This window comes from Oryzias latipes, chromosome 3, assembly GCF_053564925.1.
Source record: "Oryzias latipes strain Hd-rR chromosome 3, Olatipes_Hd-rR_3.1".
Lineage (NCBI taxonomy): Eukaryota > Metazoa > Chordata > Actinopteri > Beloniformes > Adrianichthyidae > Oryzias > Oryzias latipes.
The window spans coordinates 40,956,847-40,980,342 of NC_136239.1; the positions used below are offsets into that span (position 1 = coordinate 40,956,847).

General features: G+C 43.9%; 1 protein-coding gene across 9 annotated transcripts in view; it reads right to left on the bottom strand.

Annotated features, from left to right (window-relative positions):
• Positions 1-23,496, bottom strand: part of LOC105357636 (uncharacterized) — a 545,012-nt gene that overhangs the window by 406,533 nt on the left and 114,983 nt on the right. For 8 of the 9 annotated variants that reach the window (XM_078944705.1, XM_078944708.1, XM_078944711.1 and 5 more), the window contains 2 exons: positions 6,362-6,411; positions 6,195-6,253 (listed from right to left, as the gene is read on the bottom strand). The exons of the other annotated variant lie outside the window; for it this stretch is intronic. In XM_078944705.1, the coding sequence (XP_078800831.1) occupies positions 6,195-6,253; positions 6,362-6,411 (109 nt within the window). The remainder of the gene's footprint in view (positions 1-6,194; positions 6,254-6,361; positions 6,412-23,496) is intronic. 9 annotated transcript variants of the gene reach the window in all.

The following is a 23,496-nucleotide window of genomic DNA, read 5'->3' on the forward strand; positions in this document are numbered from 1 at the left end:
CCAACTTTAAAGACATGTCAGGGCTCAAATTTATCCATCTTAATGTGCGCAGCTTGTTATCTAAAATGGACATGGTCAGGATTTGGGTAAAATCAACAGACGCTGATATTGTAATAATCTCAGAAACTTGGCTGTCTAAGCCTATAGCTAATGAGGTTAGGTGGTGGTGTTGCTGTTTATGTTAAATCAAGATTGAATGTATCAATAGTTCTGTCAGATTCTATCTGTAAACAAATGGAATTTTTGGCATTGAATGTGGAAATAGCAAATGGCCTTTGCATAACTGTTGCTGGGTGTTATAGGCCTCCATCTACCTCCAAGGATGCATTACAATCCCTAAAGCATCTTTTGGCCAAAATAAATTACAGTGAGTTTGTTTTGGTGGGAGATTTGAACTGGGACTGGCTTAATCCAGTTTCTGATGAGTTTAAGTCCTTCTGTGATTCTATTAATCTTACCCAGTTGGTCAATTTACCCACTCGGCCTAATCTTAAGTGTCTTGATAAATCACCTTAATTGATTTAATCTTTACAAATGTACCACATAAATTCTCATCTTTAGGTGTTTTCTGCAATGATTTGAGTGACCACTGTGTGGTGGCTGCTGGTAGGAACACCAAAATCCCCAAATATAAACCACATATTATTTATAAGAGAAATCTCAAACTTTTTAATCAACAAGAATATCACCATGATTTGTCTGCAGTTAACTGGAGGAATATAGGTCTGTTGCCAGATGTAGAATTACCTTGGACTTTTTTTGAGACAAGTTTTATGCAAATTGTAAATAAGCATACTCCTTTAAGAAGGCACAGGGTAAACGGGCGAGACAACCTCTGGTTCTCTCCAGAGTTGGCAGATACTACGCATGAGCGTATCATGGCTTGGGCCTGTGCAAGGAAAACTGGCACTTCAAATGATTGGTCTGTTTTTAGACAACTAAGAAACAAATGCTCTTCCCTTATTAAAAAGGCAAAATCAGAATATTATTTATCTGTCACCACAGAAAATTTAAACAATCCACAGAAATTCTGGAAAGTTATTAATTCCCTATTTGTGAGTAAAAGCTCACAGGCTCAACCTAGATATATTTTAAATGAGTCTGGCCCCGTTTTTAATAGGATAGAGGTCTTAATTATTATTATTAATTAATTGTTTTAACAAACATTTTATATCCTCTAGTTCCTTGTTTGACTCTGAAGGAGCAGACTTTGTGAAGTCCTGAACTGATCCCCCAGAGTACACTGGACCCCCTTTTAATTTTGTACCTTTCACCATTCAGGAAGTGCACAAAGCCCTGAAAGCTCTAGATCTTAAAAAATCTCCTGGACCTGACTTAATAGACCCTTAATTTTTGAAATTAGAAGCTGATTTTGTGGCAGAACCTCTGACAATTCGTTTTAACCTGACAGTCAAAACCAAAGAAATTCCCTCCATTTGGAAATCAGCTTTTTTCCTCCCTTTATTAAAAGGAGGTGACCCAGCAATTTTAGCTAATTGCAGACCTCTATCTTATCTATCAGTATGCTAGTAGGTTTAGGGGCTGTCATCTGGACTTGGAAGTTAGAAGACGTTTCGCCTCTTATCCAAGAGGCTTTGTCAATTCTGAATTAGTTGGTCTAAGAGCTGGTATATATGCGCTCATGGGAGGAGTCAGACCTCAAACTGGATGGTATTGTCAACTTAGCCTACATGGTTTTGGGTCGTTAATAGTCCTTTGTCCTCAGCTGGGGGTTGGGGAGCCAGTGACTCCCTCTCCAAATTGGTCATCTCTTTCAGCTGTTAACGACCCAGGTCAAAGGACAATAAACAATAAACTTCTTTTGACAAAGAATCTCTCTTGTAAGTGAACTCCTTCCATTGATCTAAAACTCCTCCTGACTTCAGAATAGTTTTACAGGTGTTCTTATATCTTAGTTTCGGTCGACCAACAGGACGAATACCATTGTCAAGTTCACCATAGAGGAGGGATTTTACAGGACGATTGTTATCCATTCTAGATACATGACCGAGCCAGCGCAAACGACTTTTAACTAAGGTGATTTCAATATCCTCAGCATTCGCTCGCTGTAACACCTCTTTGTTGCTTATGTAGTCGTTCCACTTTATCCTTAGTATTTTCCTCAGATGACGCTGTTGGACTGTCCGAAGCTGACTGATGTTATGTCGGTACAGTGTCCAGGTTTCGGAACCATATGTAAGTAATGGCGTCAAACATTGTGTATAAACTTTCAGCTTTGTCGAGGGTGTAAGGTCATGGGAATCGAAATCACGTTGACGTAACCGACCGTACGCAGATGATACAGCTTGTGTACGTGTGACTAGTTCCTCTTTTACTGAACAGTCGCTGGTAACAATGCTCCCTAGGTATTTGAAACGGTTTACATTTTTGATTGGCTTGCCGTTGATGAAAAACTGCTCTTCCGGAACAATGCACATAGTTTCAGTCTTTTGGATATTGATAGATAGACCCATTCGTTTTGCCATGTCGTTGTATGCCACTAGCAATGTCTGCAGACCAAGTGAGGAGTCGCTAAAGATAGCGATGTCATCAGCGTACTGTGCTTCTTTGATTTGAATAAGTTATTATTTTAAGCTGTAACAATTATACCAGATCTGCCGGAAAGACAAATGTTACATCAAAGGTGAAATTCAGACACAAAGATAGGTGGAAAATATCTGTCCATCAATACACTGTGGGTTAGGAGGAAGGATGAAGCAGACAGGGAGCAGTGTGGCAGTGTGCACGTGGGGGTGGAGATACATGCATGCTGCCGACGTGAACCGTGTGTTCATAAGGGGAACCAGATCCTACCCAGCCAGACCAGCCAGACCAGGAGAGGGGAGGAGAGACCCCCAGGCCAGGAGCCCCCCTCCCCCGGACCCAGGCAGCCCGGGAGGAGGGGACCGCCCACCCCACCGGCCAGGGGGGGGCCTACAGGGGCCCCCCCAGTGCCCAGAGGCACAAGCAAACCCAGTGTCCGGCCCCCAGGCCACAAGACAGGAGCGCTTAGCCGTACCAGGCGGCAGCCATGAGGGCCGGCGGACACCGAGACAAGGGCCAGGGACGAAGCCAGGGCCCCCGGAACCCATGAGCCGCCCACCACCCGACCGGCGCCCCGTCTCCGCAAGCCAGCCCAGGCACGCGACCTAAGCAACCCAGGGATCGCCACGCACCCACAGCCACCCCCCATAACCCTACAACCCTACACACTACAACCCCCCCCCTGCCATAATATCTGAGCCCCCCTCCCCAACCCTCTCAGTGCCCTCCCCTCTCTGTGATGGGGAGGGAAAGCCCCAGAGGGTCCCAGCGAGCCAGCCCCAGGTCCGTCCTACCCATGCACTCATGCACACATACTCACAATCATCTGGTTACCCTCCCCTCCCCTGCCGCCACGCAGTAACCCCCCCCCAGCCGGCCGACCCCCAGCGCCGCATGCCCGACCCTTCCCGCATCCGACAGGATTCCCATAAGCCCGGCCGCCCCGAGAGGACCAGGCGGGTGAAGACCGGCCCCCCCCGACCCCACCCATGTATGGAGGTGTGGGAGTGCGGTATGTATGCTGCAGGTGAAATAGGAGGTCCTCAGTGTGGGGGGCCCCACTGCTGCCAAGCCGCAGAGCCCCCCACTCCGGGGTCCCTCTGTGAGTGGTGTGTATTTGCTGTGTGTGTGTGTATGTGTGTGCTGCTAGCATGCAGTGTGTGTGTCTACAGAGGAAGTTAAAATTGTGGGGGGGGCCAGCGAAAGGTGAGCACGGATGTTTCATGGTGCCCCCCTCCACCAGACCCTCTCCACAAGGCCCTAGATGAATCACAGTGTCCATTCTTGAAGGAAACAACATAGAGGTGGTTCATGAGTATGAATACCTCGGTGTATTGATTGATGACTCCCTCACTTTCAAACTTCATGTGGAGAATCTTGTCAATAAACTGAGACTAAAATTGGGTTTTTATTTTCGAAATAAGCTGTGTTTTTCATTTGAAGTAAAGAAGCGACTTGTAGCTGCGACTTTCCTCTCTGTGTTGGATTATGGAGACCTGTTTTACATGAATGCTTAAGCTCAATATCTTCGAATGATTGACACGGTTTATCATTCTTCTCTGAGGTTCATTACTAACTGTAAAACAATGACACATGACTGTGAGTTGTATTCTCGAGTGGGTTGGCCTGTCCTGGCCATACGGAGGAGGATTCATTGGTACACTTTCACTGGATGGAGCTGAACTTCCTCTGTCTGAACAAAAACAAGACAGAGGTGTTCATTTTTGGAAAGACTGACTTGCTGACAGGCTGCTGTAATGCTTTTGGTCCCCTGGACCCCTCAGATGCTCCTTTTATTAGGAATCTTGGGGTAAACCTTGATAGGCATTTTAAATTTGACAGGCAGGTCAGTGCATTAGTCCAGTCTAGTTTTTATCACTTGAGGCTAATAAGCAAAGATAAGCCATATCTACCTCCTCATGCTCTGGAACAAGTGATTCATGCTTTAATCTTCTCCAGTCTGGACTACTGTAACTCTTTCTACAGTGGTATTGACCAGTCTCTGCTCCGCCGTCTCCAGCTGGTTCAGAATTCGGGGACCAGACGGTGTGAGCGTATCACTCCACTTTTACGCTCTCTTCACTGGCTGCCTGTGTCTTTTAGGATCACTTTTAATATTTTACTTTTGGTTTTTAAATGTTTATATGGTCTGGCACCACTGTATCTTTCTGAGCTGTTACATGTGTATCATCCATGTCGAGTCCTAAGATCTGAAGATCAAATGCTTTTAATGGTTCCCAGGACTCGGCTTGTGACTCGGGGAGACAGAGCCTTTTCAGTTGCAGGTCCTAAACTCTGGAATGCTCTCCCCTTCTCTGTGAGGTCTGCCAGAACCGTCAGTGATTTTAAGTCACTTTTAAAAACTCATCTTTTTAGCCAGGCTTTTAACTCCAGTGAGCGGATTTAGTGGGTCAGCTTGTTAATTTTATTCTTTTAATGTTTTATTGTTTTTATTTATTCTTTATTGTATCATATTGTCTCTGATTTTATGTGATTTTATGTTAAGCACTTTGGTTGCTTATGCTTAAAAAGTGCTATACAAATAATAAATTGATTGATTGATATTAGGCACTGCTTGGACTATTGCTGACCTACATCTGTTCCTTACTGTCACAGAGGAGCGCTGATTCTTATTCTCTTGGTTCACATGATCATGTGTTGCTCTCTGTTTCATTAGCCCACACCGAACTGGGCAAAAAGGCTTTTGTCCACTCTGCACCTTATGCATGGAACATGTTACAGAAGGACTGGAACTTGACAGAGTTGATTTCCTTGAATGCTTTTAAATTTAAACTGAGAGGTCTCAATGCTGACTCCTTACCATGCACTTGTTTTTTATAATCGGTTTGTTACTTCCTGTTATTTTGCTCTTTGTAATTATGTAACTGTATTTTAGTCGCTGCTGCCGCTTGGCCAGAACTCCCTTGAAAGAGGTTTTTAATCTCAATGGGACATTCCTGGTTAAATAAAGGTTAAATAGAATAAAATAAATAATTTGCCGGACCAGGAGAGAGGGGGCAGGAGAACCCCACGGACCCTGGGGCCCCCCCGGCAAAAGGAGCCACCCACCTGGCCAGGTTACTTCAAATGCTTTTTCTTTGCTTTCAATTTTTTTCACATTTTCTTTCTTTCAAAACCTTTTTTTTTTGCAACCAAGTGTTTTTGTATTTGTTGTGTTTCATCTAGCTTTTTCCCTATTTTTTAATTTTGCTCTAATAAGTTTAGCATGACTTAGTTGCCGTCAAACATCTTGCTGATTGGTCTATCAGAATCAGAAGTACTTTAATGATCCCACACATGAGAAATGTGTGCGTTACCGAAAAAGCAGTAAATATAAAAGAAAACAGGTAATGATGTGCAAAATGTGCAAAAATGTGCAAAAGTCATCTTTTATCCTGTGAGTTATTGTACAGTGTTATTGTGTTGGGTAGGAAGGATTTCTGGTATCTGGCAGTTTTGGAGTGGAGCTGTCTGAGCGTCCTAGAGAAGAAGCTCTAGATACAAATTATCAGGGGTGCCCAAACCTTCTCATACCACTGTATTTAGACTTCAATCTTCTCTGAGGATCAAATCCAAGTCTGAGTTTCTCTTTCAAACCATTAGAGCCTCAACTTTCCACAGAGCAGCAGTTTTCTCTGGATCAGACTCACCTCATACAAGCAGAACTTGATTTCAAACACGCCTTTCTTCATCAGATCCTCCAGACCATCTGTCAGAAATAACAACATATCGCTGTGAGAAGATGCTGCACTGCTGCACATTTTCTATGCTGATGATGTGTTTATGATAAACCTAAAAAACAGCAGCTCCTACTCACCTCCTGTGTCTATCTTTGTCTCTTTGAGAATGGAATCAACAATTATGATCCTGAGGGAAAACAAAAGTGTGATAAAGTTCAGACAATAGAAACATTGACAGTGAGACACGTTTTCAGACTTTCTCCTGTTGTTGTTAATCACAGCTTAACAGAGATCCTGATTCTGGAAAACAAACAGAGTTCTCTTGTTTGGTCCAAACCAGAGTTCAGCTGAAGTTTCACATCTGACCAAACAAGATTATGGTGTCAATTCAGCGCCTAAAGCATTGCACTTTAAAACCCCAAATCTGCTTATCAAAATGCATAAATTGAGAACCAAAACACAGAATTTGCAACCAAAGCTATAACCCAAAACATAATCCTATTTCTCAGCTGCCAATTTGTTTTTCTCACGATTTTGAAATTGTAGTTTTAAGTTGCGTTTTTATTTTTTGCAGTTTTAATTCTAAAACCTGTCGACACGTAAATTCAGCGTCACGTCAGTCAAGGGGAGGCGGGACATTTCTGGCACCCAGAAGCTTATTGGCTACCGAATAACACTGAGTAGTAGCCTCTCACCTTACCAACCCAGCCACCCAGCCGCTAAGGCTGGTCGGGAACGTGGGCCATATATGGCTCTTTTGATGGTCACATGTGGCTCGCAGACAAATCTTTAATAATAAAATCATTTTTTCATTAGACCAGTCCTTCTCGGGCGCGATGTGCCAGAGTGGCGCACAGTAAAATCGGTGCTTGGAGAGAAAAAATCTGCGCCAGCACTATCAGTTTACTATTATCTACTATTTCACAGATTTTGTACCAAACCGACACCTGTGAAATGCCGTGCGTGCAACTGTGCGCTCCCGTCTCTGAGAAAGAGCGTGCAGTTGCCGGGACGAGATGTGTGAGGAAGAAAGGGGGGGGTAGTGGGCACATTGTCATAACTTAAAACACACAACCTGTCACTCACTGCAGTGTGTGTTTGTCTGCATGTGAGCAGTCTGTCTCACATATAAAGAAAATTCAGACCTACGATCACGTTTATCGGGTGGAAGTCTCAACTAATGAGTTATATCACTAGAGGACACATCTTGTGGTTCTTCATGGGAGGAGAGCACCGCCATCTTGGTGAGGTCAAGTTACTACTGCAGTGCATGCATGTGAATTTATTTTTTGCATAATACCAGTTCATTGTTTGGGTTTCAACAGCCAAAATCAGAGAAATTAGTCCATGAAGGAGGAAGGCATATCATTTCACAGGTAGGTATTTTATTTTTTTTATTCAGGTAAGTATTTTAATTTTTATCTTTTAATGCTGCAGGGGCTTCATTAATAGAACACATGTTGACATGCATGATGCTGCAGGGCTATTATGAACATGCTGCATGATGTACGTATAATTTGCTGTCAACATAAATGTACATTTTATTTTGCTAAACCTGTATACAGCATACTAGGCTATTATAGTAATACAGATTTATACATTTCTGACTCAGTGACTGAACCTTTCTTGCAGGTTTCCAATGGATTCAGACTTTAGGAAAAAGTGGACCTTAGCAATAAAAAGAGCTAACCCAGATGGATCACTGTGGTACCAACTAGCAATACAGTCTGACTGTTCAAAACATTTGTGGAAACACATTTTGATGAGAGGCCAGACTGTTCGCTTGAAACCCGACACCATACCACCTGTGTTACACAAATTGATCACTCACATGAATCAGTATAAAACTTTTTTTTTTTTTTAGGGTAAATCTATTGTTCACTTTTGGACTTCTTTTAAATATTTATTTTTTTATTATTATAATTATTATCAATAGACTTATTTTTTATTATTTATTGACTTATTATTTATTTATTGTTATTATTTATTGTTTGTATTGACGTATATTTATTTATTATTATTATTATGTGACGGAGTGGCCAGGGGAAAAACCCAGGAGCAGAGAGGACGCAACGCAGATCCACCATATAACTAAAGTTTAATGTCTCGGGAGGACAAACCACAAAATCAAGTCAGGTACAAGGCGCTCAGGCACAGAGCACAGAAAAGCCACACCTTAAATAGGGACATAATACAGATTGCATACAGCTGTGGCTCTCACAAGAGAACTCAGAGACGGGGAGGCCTCCAGGAGAAGCCGCAGCCTGTCAGGAGTTCAGATATTACATGACTTAACCCCTCCTCCTAAGTCCGGCTACCAGACGGACGATGGGTTGTCCAGGATGGTCCTGATGGAAACGGGCGACAAGGCCACAATCAACAATTTGACGGTCTGGGACCCATTGGCGATGCGCAGGTCCGTAACCCTCCCAGTCGACTAGGTATTTTATGTCCCGTCCCACTCGCCTGGAAGCAAGCAATGCTTTGACGGTGTAGACCAGACCCCCATCCACGAGACGAGGAGCCAGTGGAACCACTGGAGCGGATTGAAGGGGCGAGTCCTTAGCCGGCTTCAACTTGCTGACGTGGAAGACGGGGTGGATGCGAAAGGAGCGAGGCAGTTCCAACCTCACGGCCACAGGATTTATCACTCGAGTGATGGAATATGGGCCGATGTAACGGGGAAGCAGCTTCTTGGTTCTCCCCTTCAAAGGAATGTTAACAGAGAAAAGCCACACCTTGTCCCCCACCTTGTACTCTGGAGCCGCAGACCTCGGACGGTTAGCAACTCTCTCCTGGTTACGCAGGAGCTCAAGTCTGTACTGGCTCCAGGTACGACGACAGCGTCTCACGAAAGCAGCTGGTCCAGAGGAAGAAGCCGTTTGCTCCTGGTGAGGAAACAAAGGAGGCTGATACCCGTAGGCTGCTTGAAAGGGGGAGTATCCAGAGGAATTGCTAAGGGAGTTGTGGGAGTACTCTGCCCATGGAAGCTGAGATGACCAAGTCCTAGGGTTCTTGAGACACATAGCCCATAGAGTCTTCTCTAGGTCCTGATTATACCGCTCTACCTGGCCATTAGTTTGTGGATGAAAACCAGAGCTCAGACTGACCTTGATCCCTAGGAGGTTGCAGAACTCCCTCCAGAAAGCAGCTACAAACTGAGGACCTCGATCAGATGTGATGTTTTGAGGAAGACCATGAAGACGAAACAGAGCTTAGCAGCTTAGCAAAACGGTCAATGATGGCAAGTATGACGGTTTTACCTCTCGAGTTAGGTAGTCCAGTAATTAAGTCCATAGCAACGTCGGACCAAGGTCTGGATGGCACAGATAGAGAGTGTAACAATCCAGCACGGGGGGTCCTACGCGACTTGACACTGGCACAAACATGACATGCAGCAAAAAAAGCTCTGATGTCAGAGGACATGGTGGGCCACCAAAAGCGCTGAGCCACAAGGAAGCTGGTCCTGGTCACTCCTGGATGGCAAGCCAGACAGGAGGAGTGATCCCACTTTAAAACCAAAGAGCTCATAGAGGGAGGAACAAACACACATCCAGCTGGACATCCTGCAGGTATCATGGCTGGATCTGAAACTGAAGCCTTCACTCTGTGTTCCACAGAAAAACGAGAGCTTCCCAACACCAAATGGGAAGGCACGATAGTAGTGGCAGCTGCGGGGACCTCAGACTCCTCCTCTTGTTGTTGGAACTGGCAAGACAGGGCATCAAGCTTGGTGTTTTTGCTCTCTGGACGGTAGGACGTGAAATTAAACCTGTCAAAAAAGAGGGCCCACCTCGCCTGGCGAGGGTTTAGACGTTTGGCAGTTCGTTTTTCATATTCCAAATTTTTATGGTCAGTCCAGACCAGGAACGGCTGCTCAGCCCCCTCCAACCAATGACACCATTCCTCCAGAGCCATCTTAACTGCCAACAGTTCTCTGTTCCCAATGTCGTAATTTTCTCTGCAGGAGTGAGCTTGCAGGAGAAATACGCGCAGGGATGAACTTTGTTATCGGACGCTCTGAGTGACAAAACAGCCCCTACCCCCGACTCAGACGCATCCACCTCCACAATGAATTGTTTGGAGTGATCAGGCTGAGTCAGAATAGGGGCCGTAGAGAAACGTGTCTTCAGCTCGCAAAACACTTTATCGGCCCCCTTATTCCAGACAAAATGTATCTTCGCTGATGTGAGATTATGGAGGGGTGCAGCAACGCCACTGAAGCCTCTGATGAAGCGCCAGTAAAAGTTGGCGAACCTGAGAAAACGCTGGAGTTGTTTACGTCCAGAAGGAACAGGCCACTACAGAACGGCTTTGACTTTAGTGCCGTCCATCAGGACAATCCCAGGAGAAACTACATGCCCAAGAAACCAAGTCTGCATGGTGTGAAACTCGCATTTTTCGGCTTTACAGTAGAGCTGGTTCTCGAGAAGGTGCTGGAGGACGGCTCTGACGTGCTGCGCATGGGTCTCCAGATCTGAAGAGAAAATCAAAATGTCATCGAGATACATAAACACGAACTTATTAATCATGTCCTTTAGAACATCATTAATCAGACTTTGGAAGACTGCAGGAGCGTTAGTGAGTCCAAAGGGCATAACCAAATACTCGAAATGGCCATTAGGAGTGTTAAAGGCCGTATTCCACTCATCCCCCTCCTGTATGCGGACCAGATGGTAGGGGCTTCTGAGGTCCAGTTTAGTGAAGATCTGGGCCCCACTCAACAAATCAAATGCATTCTGCAACAGAGGAAGAGGATAACTGTTCCGAGATGCGATATTGTTCAAGCCCCTGTAGGCAATGCAGGGGCGCAGTCCTCCGTCCCGCTTTGCCACAAAAAAGAACCCGGCTCCAGCTGGCGAGGAGGAGGGACTTATGATACCAGCCTGTAAACTCTCCTGCAGATACTCCTCCATAACCTCCCGTTCAGGCGTTGACAAAGGATAAATGTGGCACTTGGGTGGGTGTGTTCCTGGTAAGAGGTCTATAGCACAATCATAGGGACGGTGATTGTGACTTAGCTCGGACCTTACAGAACACAGCACCAAGGTCATGATACACAGTGGGAACATTACTTAGGTCTGGAGGATCAGGAGAGGGCTGACCCCCAACTTTAGAGTGAACAGCAGCAGCAGGGAGACAATTTAATAAGCAAAAGGAACTCCACGATAACACCTGCCCTGAGGACCAGTCTATGTGAGGAGCATGTCTACTCAACCAGGGAAACCCCAATAAAACCTGGGCTTTCAATTCTTCAACAACGAAGAAGCTCATTAGCTCAGGTGTGGTGTGGTTTCCAGACACTGTCACTTTAATGTTCCCAGTTCGTGCAGAGACCCTGTAAATAATGGAACCATTCAAGGCATGTATGTCCAAGACTGGAGACAAAGGCTCCACAGGAATCAAAAGTTTTTTCACCACATCCATAGAAATCAAATCCCCATCAGAACCAGAGTCTATTAAAGTATCCAACTCCTCCTGAATCCCAGCATGTTCTATCAACCTTGGTAGGTGGTCTTGAAGAAGGGGAAAAAGAGGAGAGACAGCTCACCAGTTCAGTCTTTCTTCTGGAGTTCCCTGGACAGCTGGGCTGAAAATGCCCGGAAACCCGCAATAGAAACACAGCTGTTCCCTCATGCGTCTCTGGCGCTCTGCAGAAGTGAGACGCCCAGCCTCCAGATGTATAGGCTCAGGAGAGAAAGGTAAACACCTGACGAGGAGCACCGGCACTGGAACAGAGTGATGAGTCTCCCACGGGATCCGGCGAACAGCAACCAGAGACACTGTGTCGATCCCGACCTAACTCTCTCATACTCCGGTCAATGCGCACGGCCAGGCTGATCAGCTCCTCCAGCTCCTCTGGAACCTCCCGCGCTGCCAGCTCGTCCTTGAGTGCACTGGAGAGACCCCGAAGAAAAACATCCACCAGCGCGTCTTCCGACCAGCGAGTGCTGGCAGCTAGAGTCCGAAACTTAACAGCGTAATCCGAGACAGTGCGGTCTCCTTGCTGTAGACAGAGAAGCTCAGAAGCGGCTGCTCTGTGAGGCATGGTTGGATCAAACACTGTGAGAAGTTGGGTGGAGAAGGCTCAAAAAACGAACGACAAAGTTCTGCTCCGCTGTCCCCCTCTGCCAACCCCCATCGCTTGGCTCGACCCGTAAGAAAACTAAGAGCAAAAGCCACTTTGCTCTGCTCGGAGGGGAATTCACTTGGATTGAAATCAAAATGGAGACGGCATGAAGTAAGGAACGCACGGCAGTCCTCAGCAGTCCCATCAAATGGCTCCGGTGAGCCCAACCGGACCATACGAGTTGGATATGGAGACTGAATCTGGCGAGCCTGCTCCAATCGTGAAAGCCAGTCATGAAGCTGCTGGATGCCAGAAATGCAGCCTTCCAGATCTCGGGCTGAGACAAACATCTCATCAATGGCTGGCAGGGGTGAGTCCTCAGATTTTGATCCTTCTGCTGGGTTAGACATGGCCTGAGCGTAATGTGACAAAGTGGCCAGTGGAAAAACCCAGGAGCAGAGAAAACGCAACGCAGATCCACCATATAACCAAAGTTTAATGTCTCGGGAGGACAAACCACAAAACCAGGTCAGGTACAAGGCGCTCAGGCACAGAGCAAAAACCACACCTTAAATAGGGACATAATGAAGATTGCATACAGCTGTGGCTCTCACAAGAGAACTCAGAGAGGGGGAGGCCTCCAGGAGAAGCCGCAGCCTGTCAGAAGTTCAGACATTACATGACATATTATTATTATTATTATTATTGACTTATTGTTGGGTTTTTTCTAAATAATTTAAATTACATGTCAAAGAGGTCTAAAACTTCTAAATGTTTAGAACATTTTTTTTAATTCTTCGTAATATTTTTTTTATTTGTAAGAAGTCCTGCAATAATGCATTTTCATTAAAGTTTGAGCTTTTAAGGATGACTGTTTCTCTTTTTTTCTTTTTTTTAACTTGTCCTGTCCAACAGCTAAATGTCTAAGGTGCGGTTAAAATTGGCGGGTATTTTCAAATTGGGAAGAGGTTGCAGACAGGGCTGTAGTCTGTCTCCTTATCTTTGTAACTTAGCGATTGAACCATTGGCCATCGCTCTCAGAGGGGACAACCAGATTGCCGGAATTTCCAGAGGTAGTATTATACATAAAGTGTCACTCTATGCGGATGATTTGTTGTTGTACATCTCTAATCCATCTATATCAATACCTAGACTACTCAAGGTACTAGATCAATTTGGTCACATTTCTGGATATAAATTGAATTACACCAAAAGCTTGTTGTTTCCCATAAATAATATTGACAGTGATTTTTCCACCTTCCCCTTCAAAGTAGAAAAAGATACATTTAAATACTTAGGAATAAACATCGCCCGCACTTTGGGGGAACTACGAACTCGAAACTTTAAATCTTTGTTAGAACAAACGTCACGAGACTTAAAAAAATGGTCAACGTTACCAACCTCACTTGCAGGCAGGATAAATATTATTAAAATGTCTGTCTTACCAAAATTCTTATATACTTTTCAAATGATTCCTATTTTCATAACTAAATCCATCTTCAGAAACCTAGATCAAATGGTAGCAGCATTTATTTGGAATAAGTCAAATCCTAGAATGAAAAAGACCTATTTGGAGGTACCAAAGGACACAGGAGGGCTAGGACTCCCAAATTTTATTCTCTATTACTGGGCAGCAAACATTACCAAATTATTGCATTGGAAACATCTATATGAGACTAATGAAGGGGAAGTTTGGGCACAAATGGAACTGATGTCCAATCCAATACCACTGCTAACTTCTTCATCATCTCAAAATCGACCACAACAAAACATGAACCCGATTGTCAGAGCTTATATCCAGACATGGTTCCAGTTTAGGAAACATTTTGCACTTCGACAAGCCAGCAGATTTTTCCCCATTTCCTCTAATCCATTCTTCCTGCCATCTGTCACAGACAATGCCTTTAAAAGCTGGCATGTCAAAGGTCTAAAATTCTTCTATCAACTTTTTTCGGACAATGGTTTCTGCGCATTTGATAGTCTAATCAGGGATTACAACATATCCGCCTCACACATGTTCAGATATTTACAAATACGTAGTTTTGCAAAGACCCTGTACTCTTCATTTCCCTATTTACCACCTAAAAATGAAGTGGACACCCTTCTAGAATTAGATCCTTTCGGCAAGAAAAGAATTTTAAACATTTACAAACTTTTGCTGGATATGAAACCTATTAAATGGATAAAAACCAAAACCAGATGGTAAAAAGATATTGGAGTCAATATGTCGGAAGAAGAGTGGAAATCCTGTCTGACTCGTATACACAGTTTGTCACTCTGCATTCGTCATGGTCTAATTCAATTCAAAATACTTCACCGTCTCCATTATACAGGAGAGAGGCTAGCAAAGATTTTTCCAGGTGCCGATCCTGCCTGCCCGAGATGCAAACACGTACCAGCTACTGAAGGCCACATGATCTGGTCCCGCCCCAACCTACACAATTACTGTGGAACTATATTTCAGGTCCTGTCCCATATCTATGGAAAAGAACTGACACCTGACTTTCGGATTTGTATTTTTGGAATTATGACACCTCAACATAAAGCAAACAAATCTCAGGAAAATGCCATTGCATTTGCAACTCTACTCGCACGTAGACTGATTTTATTCCACTGGAAATCTGACAAAGCTCCGTTGGTTTCCCAATGGTTAAAAGAGTTACTTTCCTTCCTGCCTTTAGAAAAGCTCACATACAGGGTAAAATCAACACAACAAAAATTTTCGGTGACGTGGAACCCCCTTATTGAATATGTGAAAACATTTACTTTTGACGTTTGAGGAATTGCATGTGGGAAATTGAGACTGTTATCAATCATCTCTCATTTGTTTCTCTTAGTGTTCCTTCATCTGTTTTTAGAGCCTAGGGTGGGTTGGGTGGGAGGGTATTTTTAGGGCCCGAGCACGGAGTGCAAGGACCCTATTGTATCTGTTAGGTTTATTATTATTATTATTATTATTCTTCCGACTTTTCCGTCGCCTTTTTGAGGCCTTTAACATACCCCAAAACTCACCAAATTTTGTATACACATCAGGAGTCGCGAAAAATTTCATATTTTATAGGAGAACGGCATAGGTAAACAAAAATGGCTCGATAGCGCCACCTGCAAAATTTGTTTTCGCGAGCACCTCCATATGCTTTATAGTACAAACCTGATTTTAACAGGGCATGTTCATCGGATAGAAACCTACAAAAAAGTCTCTTGGGACCAAGCTGTCAGTCGCACAGGAAGTCTGATATTTTGATGACAATATGTCATTTTTGCTGTATTTTGGTCATTTGCAGGCCTCGCTCTAGAACGAACTCCTCCTAGAGATTTGAGAGTAATGACTCCAAACTTTGGTTTTGTAAACTAGACACATGTCCGATGTTAAATTGCAAAGCTTTTAAGTTTTTATGGATGTTTGTGACCATGGCGGCGCGTCAAAATTGGAGGTCGTTTCGAAAACACGCCATGAAAAGAAAAATGGCCATTACTCAGCCATGCATAATCCAATCTGATCCAAAATTGATGTGCATGATTGTAGTCTGACTCTGAACACATCTGCAGTGAAAAAATCTGGAAAAAGTGTAGCGCCACCTGCTGGCAAGAGGAAATGACATGTTTTACTTGGAGCATCACTACTCCGAGTAGGATGAGCCGACACACCTGAAAATGACGTCCACCTGTTGAAAAGCCATTGAAGTTTACTCTGACAAAAAACCATAACTTTCAATGCGGGGGTGTGGTCGTGACAGAGCTGCAAAGTTGGGCATCTCGCTATGCACACAAAAGTTGCTCTCACGTGCACATTCCTTGTCCAATCTCACTGAAATTCAATGGATATGATGAAGCTTCTATTCTGAACCCATGGATATGACAATCTTGGACGAGCTCTATAGCGCCACCTAGTTATTGCATTGGGCACATTCTGCCCTGTATTTTCTCTTTGCTTTGTCCGATGTGCATGAAATTAAAACTGGAGATACTCAGAAGGGTCCTCTCTCATCATGTAAAGTTTCATGGGTGTACACCTGACGGTGCCTGCGTAACAGGAAGTGGTCGATTATGTGCACCCAAATAATAGAAATTTATTATAAATCAGCCGTTTGTCTCAGGAAGCTGAGATTTCAGAATTAGATGCCTTTAATAACCTCCAGCTTTGATATGTAACACTATAGGGTCTACGAGAAACTTCATCACTTGATTTTTTTAATGAAATTTTGGACTGAACAAAGATTTTTAGCATAAATTCTGTTTAGGTTATCAGCACCAGGAATTCAACTTTCATAGGCATTTATGTGCTACTGCTTCCTAAAAAAATTCAGAATGATTGAAGTTACAGGTGACATCTTAGAGAGCATTACATCCAAAAAGGTCCGAAAACGTCTTTTTAGGCAAAACTACAAACACCTATTTTTTTTCATAACTTAATCATCATATATCAACACCATTTATTTTTTTAAATGTAGGGATCTGTGTTTGCTGCCTTCCATATTTTTTTCAGAAGTCCAGGTGAAACAGATGATTTTAAAAAAATCCTGATTCATCCCAAAACCTGTGCTTTTTCCGTCTGGACTCCAAACAAGTGTGTTTTAAAATTACTTATGCTTCAAATATCCACACCAAGTTTCACACGCATATAGCTGAACATGTCTAAATGCTTCTTGAATATTCTTTACAGATATAAAATGAACTGGTCAACTGTAGGATGTCATTTCCTCTTACATGCTTAAGTCTTTTCCTCATGCTGCAGCCTGCTCCTCAATCATCCCTGTTGCTGGAGTCAAATTTCACCCCCCCCCCCCCCCCACACACACACACACACCAGCTGCCAGTTCATATGCTAACTAACCCAGCAGTGAGGTGACAAGAGTTTAGACACAAGAGGGAGGGCAGACTGCTTTTTCATTTGTTTTGTATGTCTTTCATAGATTTTTATGAATAATCATTGCTTTTCTAGTCATGTAAAATGCAATTAACCTAATATTTTATCTTTTTTTTTTACAAACAAAACATATGAATGTGCTCCAAAACAAAACCCAACTCTCAGTACAGTTCTACAGATGTAACATAAGACTTAGACAGTAAATGTCTCTTTTATCCTTTTTTAATCAATGCTGCAACTTCTTTTCCTTAATATAAATCCAATGAAATTAAACTACAAAACCAAAAAACACAACGTATAGCAAATTTCTCTAAATAAATTATGTGTATATACAATATGTAGCACTTTTAAACAAAATAATAACAAATCCTTCCAATACAAGCACAGAAAAATGGAACACAAAATTTAAAACCCAAATTTGAAATGGCAATTTTAAAAAGATAATTTTTTCAGCCTGCTAAAAGTGCACAATTGTAAAAGCTCTTTTATATAGACAACTGTTTGGTTGCTTAGAGCTCTAAATATAAAAACAATGCCTTTATGGACGTGGCACGGATGGCACGGATGTTCAGCAGGGTAAACCCCAGGAAAGCGGCGGGACCTGATGGAGTTCCCGGAAAGGTTCTGCGGGCCTGCGCCGATCAACTCTCCCAGGTCTTCACAAAAATCTTCAACCTGTCGCTAGCTCAGGCTTTCATCCCTGCTTGCCTGAAGTCATCCACTATCATCCCGATACCCAAAAAGTCCTCATCCACAGCCTTCCTCACGGACTTCCGCCCAGTTGCACTCACTGCTGTCATCACAAAGTGTCTGGAGCGGCTGCTCCTGGGACACATCAAAGACTCCCTCCCTCCAATCTTCGTCCCCCACCAGTTTGCTTACAAAGCAAACAGATCAACGGATGATGCCATTTCCATCACCCTCCACACTGCGCTGAGCCACCTGGAACACAGAGACACCTACGCCAGGATGCTCTTTGTGGACTATAGCTCAGCCTTTAACACAATCATTCCTGACATTCTGGTCAACAAACTGTCTGAACTAGGACTCCACCCACTCACCTGCTCGTGGATCAAGGACTTCCTGACAAACAGACCACAGACAGTCAAACTTGACCCCCACCTCTCCTCCACCCGGACGCTGAGCACAGGCTCCACACAGGGATGTGTGCTGAGTCCTCTGCTGTATACACTGTACACAGCAGACTGCAGACCAGCCCACACCAGCAACACCGTGGTGAAGTTTGCAGACGACACTACTGTGGTGGGGCTGATCTCTGGGGACGACGAGACGGCCTACAGAGACGAAGTCCTGAAACTCTCAAGGTGGTGTCAGGCTAATAACCTCATCCTGAACACCACCAAGACCAAGGAGATCATCCTGGACTTCAGAAAAAACAGAACAGATCCACCCCCACTCTACATCGATGGAAACTGTGTGGAGAGGGTCCACAGCTTCACCCTCCTGGGCACCACCATCTCTGCTGACCTCACATGGTCTAACAACACCATGACTGTCATCAGGAAGGCCCAGCAACGCCTGCACTTCCTGAGAAAACTTAGGAGGAACGACGTCAGCCAGGAGCTGCTGGTAACGTTCTACCGCTCAACCATTGAGAGCATTCTGTCCTATGGCATCACAGTGTGGTTTTCCCACTGCACTGAAGCAGAACGGCAGAGTCTCCAGAGAGTGGTAAAGACAGCGCAGAGGATCATCGGCTGCCCCCTCCCCTCACTGAAGGACATTTACCAGTCTCGCTGCCTCAGCAGAGTGACTAGCATCACCACTAACTCCACCCATTCTGCTTTCCCTCTGTTTGAACTGCTGCCCTCTGGAAGGAGGTACAGGTCCATCTGAACCAGGACAAACAGACTAAGAAACAGCTTTTTTCCACAGGCAATTATCATACGGAATGCACATACGTCCACCAACCACACCTCACTCTAATTTTACTACAATGCGTGCAATATCCTGACTGTCTAACCAGGTCACTGTGCAATAACTTGATATTTATTAAGCTGTGCTCACAGCAACTCATGTAATTCCATTCTATTTTATTCACAAATATTTAATATTTAACAGTTTCTGTCCATATTGTTCATTTTTTGTTAAGAGTTGTAAATACAGTATTTCTTTTTCTATTCTATTTTTATTTTTATTTTATGTAACTCCTTCACTCCAAGGCTGCTGCAATTTCATTGTATCCCCATGTACAATGACAATAAACGATTCTGATTCTGATTATATCACTTAGACACAGATGGAGAACCATATCAACTGGATTGGTAACAGCAACAACCACCGACCAAGCCGGCAAGCCCTGGCAGAAAAGATCCCCACAAGAAACACTGCAGGCTGTTCCATAAAAAATATAGTTTTACCATTGCCTTGCAGATCACAGTTGAATTGGTTTAGTTTTCCTAAAAAAATTCAGAATGATTGAAGTTACAGGTGAACTTTTAGACAACATTTGATCCAAAAAGGTCCGAAAACGTCTTTTTAGGCAAAACTGCAAACACCTATTTTTTTGCATAACTTATCTTTCAAATATCAGCACAAAAAAATTAAAAACGGTAGGGATCTGTGTTTGCTGCCTTCCATATTTTTTTCAGACTTAAAAGTGTAACAGATGATTTATAAAAAATCCTTTTTCATCCAAAAACCTGTGTTAAATCTGTCTAGACTTAGTATTAAAAACTCTCCAAGATGAATGTGCCTGACTCCACCTGCAGGTGGATCACAGACTTCCTGACGGACAGACAGCAGTATGTGAGGCTGGGGAAGCTCGTCTCAGATACTCGGACCACAAGCACCGGATCCCCCCAGGGCTGTGTCCTTTCACCCCTGTTACTCTCCCTGTACACAAACAGCTGCACAGCTGGTCACCTGTCTGTCAAACTCCTGAAGTTTGCTGACGACACCACACTCATCGGCCTCATCTCTGACGGAGATGAGTCGGCCTACAGGAGTGAAATAGCCAGGCTGGTGTCATAGTGCAGCGCTAACAACCTGGAGCTTAATGCTCTGAAGACAGTGGAGATGACAGTGGACTTCAGGAAGGCCCCAGCCCCCCTCCCCCCTGTCATCCTCTGTGACTCCCCGGTGACCTCTGTGGAGTCCTTCTGCTTCCTGGGAACCATCATCAGCCAGGACCTCAAGTGGGAGCAGAACATCAGCTCCATCACTAAGAAGGTCCAGCAGAGGATGTACTTCCTGAGGCAGCTGAAGAAGTTTCACCTCCCTGAAAAGATGCTGGTAGACTTTTACACCGCCATCATCGAATCCACCCTCACGTCCTCCATCACAGTCTGGTTCGCTGCGGCCACGGCCAGAGACAAGGCCAAGCTGCAACGCGTCATCCACTCAGCAGAGAAGGTGATCGGTTGCCACCTCCCGTCTCTCCAGGAGCTGCACAACTCCAGGACCTGGAGGCGGCCAGCCAGGATTGTAGCCAACCCCTCTCATCCAGGACATAATCTCTTTCGGCCCCTCCCTTCTGGCAAGAGGCTCCGGTCCATCAGGACCAGGACCTCGCGCCACAAGAACAGCTTCTTCCCCACTGCAGTCAGCCTGCTGAACAGTACCCCAACTCCCCCAGGTGACCCCCCCTCCCCCCCCCCCCGCCCACCAAAGGACTGTCGGTGCCACTTACAGGCCCCACCATCCCAGCCCATCTGTGCTCCCACTTTAATTCACCTTACTCTACTGTATATAGTGTGTTGTTGTTGTTAACTTAATTTTTAACTTATTCTTAATTGCACTATACACCAAGTCAAATTCCTCGTTTTGTAAAGTGCGCTCTACTGAACCTGGCAATAAAACTTTTTCTGATTTCTGATTCTATTAATCATTGTTTTTTATTCATTCAAAATGCAATTAAATCAATATTTTATCTTTTTTCTTTTCCTTTTTCTTTTTTTTTATCTCTTATATCCTTTTTTATAATCAATGTTTGAACTTCTTTTCCTTTCTATTGTCATGGTTTCAGTTTGTTGTCTTTTTTTTCGCTTTAGTTCTTGTTCTGTCTTGTTTGGTTCTGTTTCCTGTTTTATTTTGAAAGGTTTCCTGTCTTGTCATGTTTCTTGAGTTTTACTTCCTTTGGTCCCCATCTACCCTAATCGTGTTCACCTGTGTCTTGTCTGCCCTGTCTGTATATAAGTCTTGTCTCTGCCTTCCTCCTGTGCTGGTCCATTAACTTCTGCTCATGTTGATCACGTCTTCTTGTCTGGCGTCCATGTCCCTTGCCATGCCACAGTAAGTTTTTGTTTTTAGTTTTGTCATCCTGCTCTGCAGCGCTTTTTGTTAGTTAAATAAACCCACTTGCCCTGAACCCGTTTGCCTCCCGTCTCTGCGCCTGGGTCCTACCTGCTCTCGAGCCCCCCCCCCACACGACATCTATACATCCAATGAAATTAAACTACAAATCAACAAACACAACTGATAACAAATGTCTCTAAAAAATGATGTGTATATTTGCAGAACCTTAAAAACACCAAACAAATAACAAATGCTTCCCAATTAAAGCACAAAAAATGGAACACAAAATGTAAAATCCAAGTTAGAAATTGCAATTTGAAAAAGATACTTTTTTCAGCAGCTTTTCAAAATCAATCACCAATTCTACTCTTCTGTGGATGAAACAAAGAACTCCAGAACAATGAAGCCATTTCTCTAAGTCTCTCTCACCTTCAGTTTTAAACAAGGTCTGTGAAAATCCACCATACATTGGTCACATGAACTCAGAGACCTGCTAAAAGTGCACAATTGTAAAAGCTCTTTTATATAGACAACTGTTTGTTTGCTTAGAGCTCTAAATATAAAAAAAAATGCTTTTCTATCACCTAGACACAGATGGAGAACCATATCAACTAGATTAATAACAGGGTGGCATGTTTAGACAACATGAAGCTGTCCATCACATTTTTGACCTAAACATGTAAACACATCCTTGGCTCTGCGGTTAGGAAATGGTATTTGGGAATCTCTTTATACCAGGAGCCAGCCTGGCCATTGGAACATCGCCACAGTGCCCATCCAGACTGGGACAGCAACGGGGTCCACTTCACAGCCGTGAGGCTGCTGTGTTTAACTCCAGCTGTCCCAGCAAGGGAGACAACTGCAGCAACATCCACTGACCAAGCTGACAAGCCCTGGCAGAAAAGATCCCCACAAGAAAAACACTGGCTCAGGCAGGCTGGTCAAAAAAAAATAGTTTTGCCAATGTCTTGCAGCTCGCAGATCAAGTGGTTTAGTTTTCCAGTAATGTCAGTCAAGAATGCAAGTTCAGATTCACAATGTTCATATTCACCATATTCAACAGACATCTCCTCCAATAGCACCTTAAAAATCCTGTGCTGTTTTGCTTTGCAGCTGAGGTTGTTTACGATTTTCAGAATAAGAGTCATTATATGTCCAGAGCCAATCACTTCTGCACATAAGGCCTGCTGGTGAATGACGCAGCAGTAATGCAGACATTTTGGAAAGTCTGGGTCAGCTTTACAGTGAGTGATGAAACCTGTTTGTCTATTGATCATAGCAGGAGTCCCATCTGCAGTCACTGCTACCAGCTTTTCTAATTGTACCTTTTTCTGCACAAAAACTCCTTCACCGTGTTATACATTTCAACTCCTCTTGTAGTTGTCTGTAAGGTCAGATGTGTCAGGAGTTCTTCTCTTGTGGAAACCAAAAGCTATGCTGTACTGTTGCCGTCCACAGACTCATCACACTGGACGTTAACCACCTGCACTTTGCAAGATCCCGGTCCAGCTAATTGGCCAAGTTATCAGACATAGCTGACACTCATCTAGACATTGTAGTGGAAATTGAATGAGTTCTATTGTTCTCATCCTTAGGGACAGTGATAGCAATTATCATCATTGCTTGAATTTTTTTCATGCTATATGCAAAAGTCTTTGTCCCTTAAGGCAACAGATTACAGCCCCCCCCCCCCCCCCCCCCCCCCCCCCCCCGGCTGCTGTCGTATTAACAATAGCTTGGAGCTCCAGAATGGACAAGAAAAAACGACGAGAATGGCTCGAGCAGGGCGTTGCTCACGGGGCGGTCGCTCGTGCCATGCGGTCGCACGTGCTCGGGCCCGCTAAATGCTACTTGTAGCTTTAATTATTTTATCTTTTTGTTCTTGTCTGTTCTTTCTTATTTCCTAGTTATATTCTACTTTCTACCTGTTACCTCTTTATGTATAACAAAATTTTTTGCTTTTGTTTTTGTTCTCCGCCTATATCTATAAATATGAGCCCAACAATACTGTAACAGGATACTGTGAATGAAAAAGCTGAAAAATAAAGTTTGAAAATGCGAACAATAAAGAAAAATTG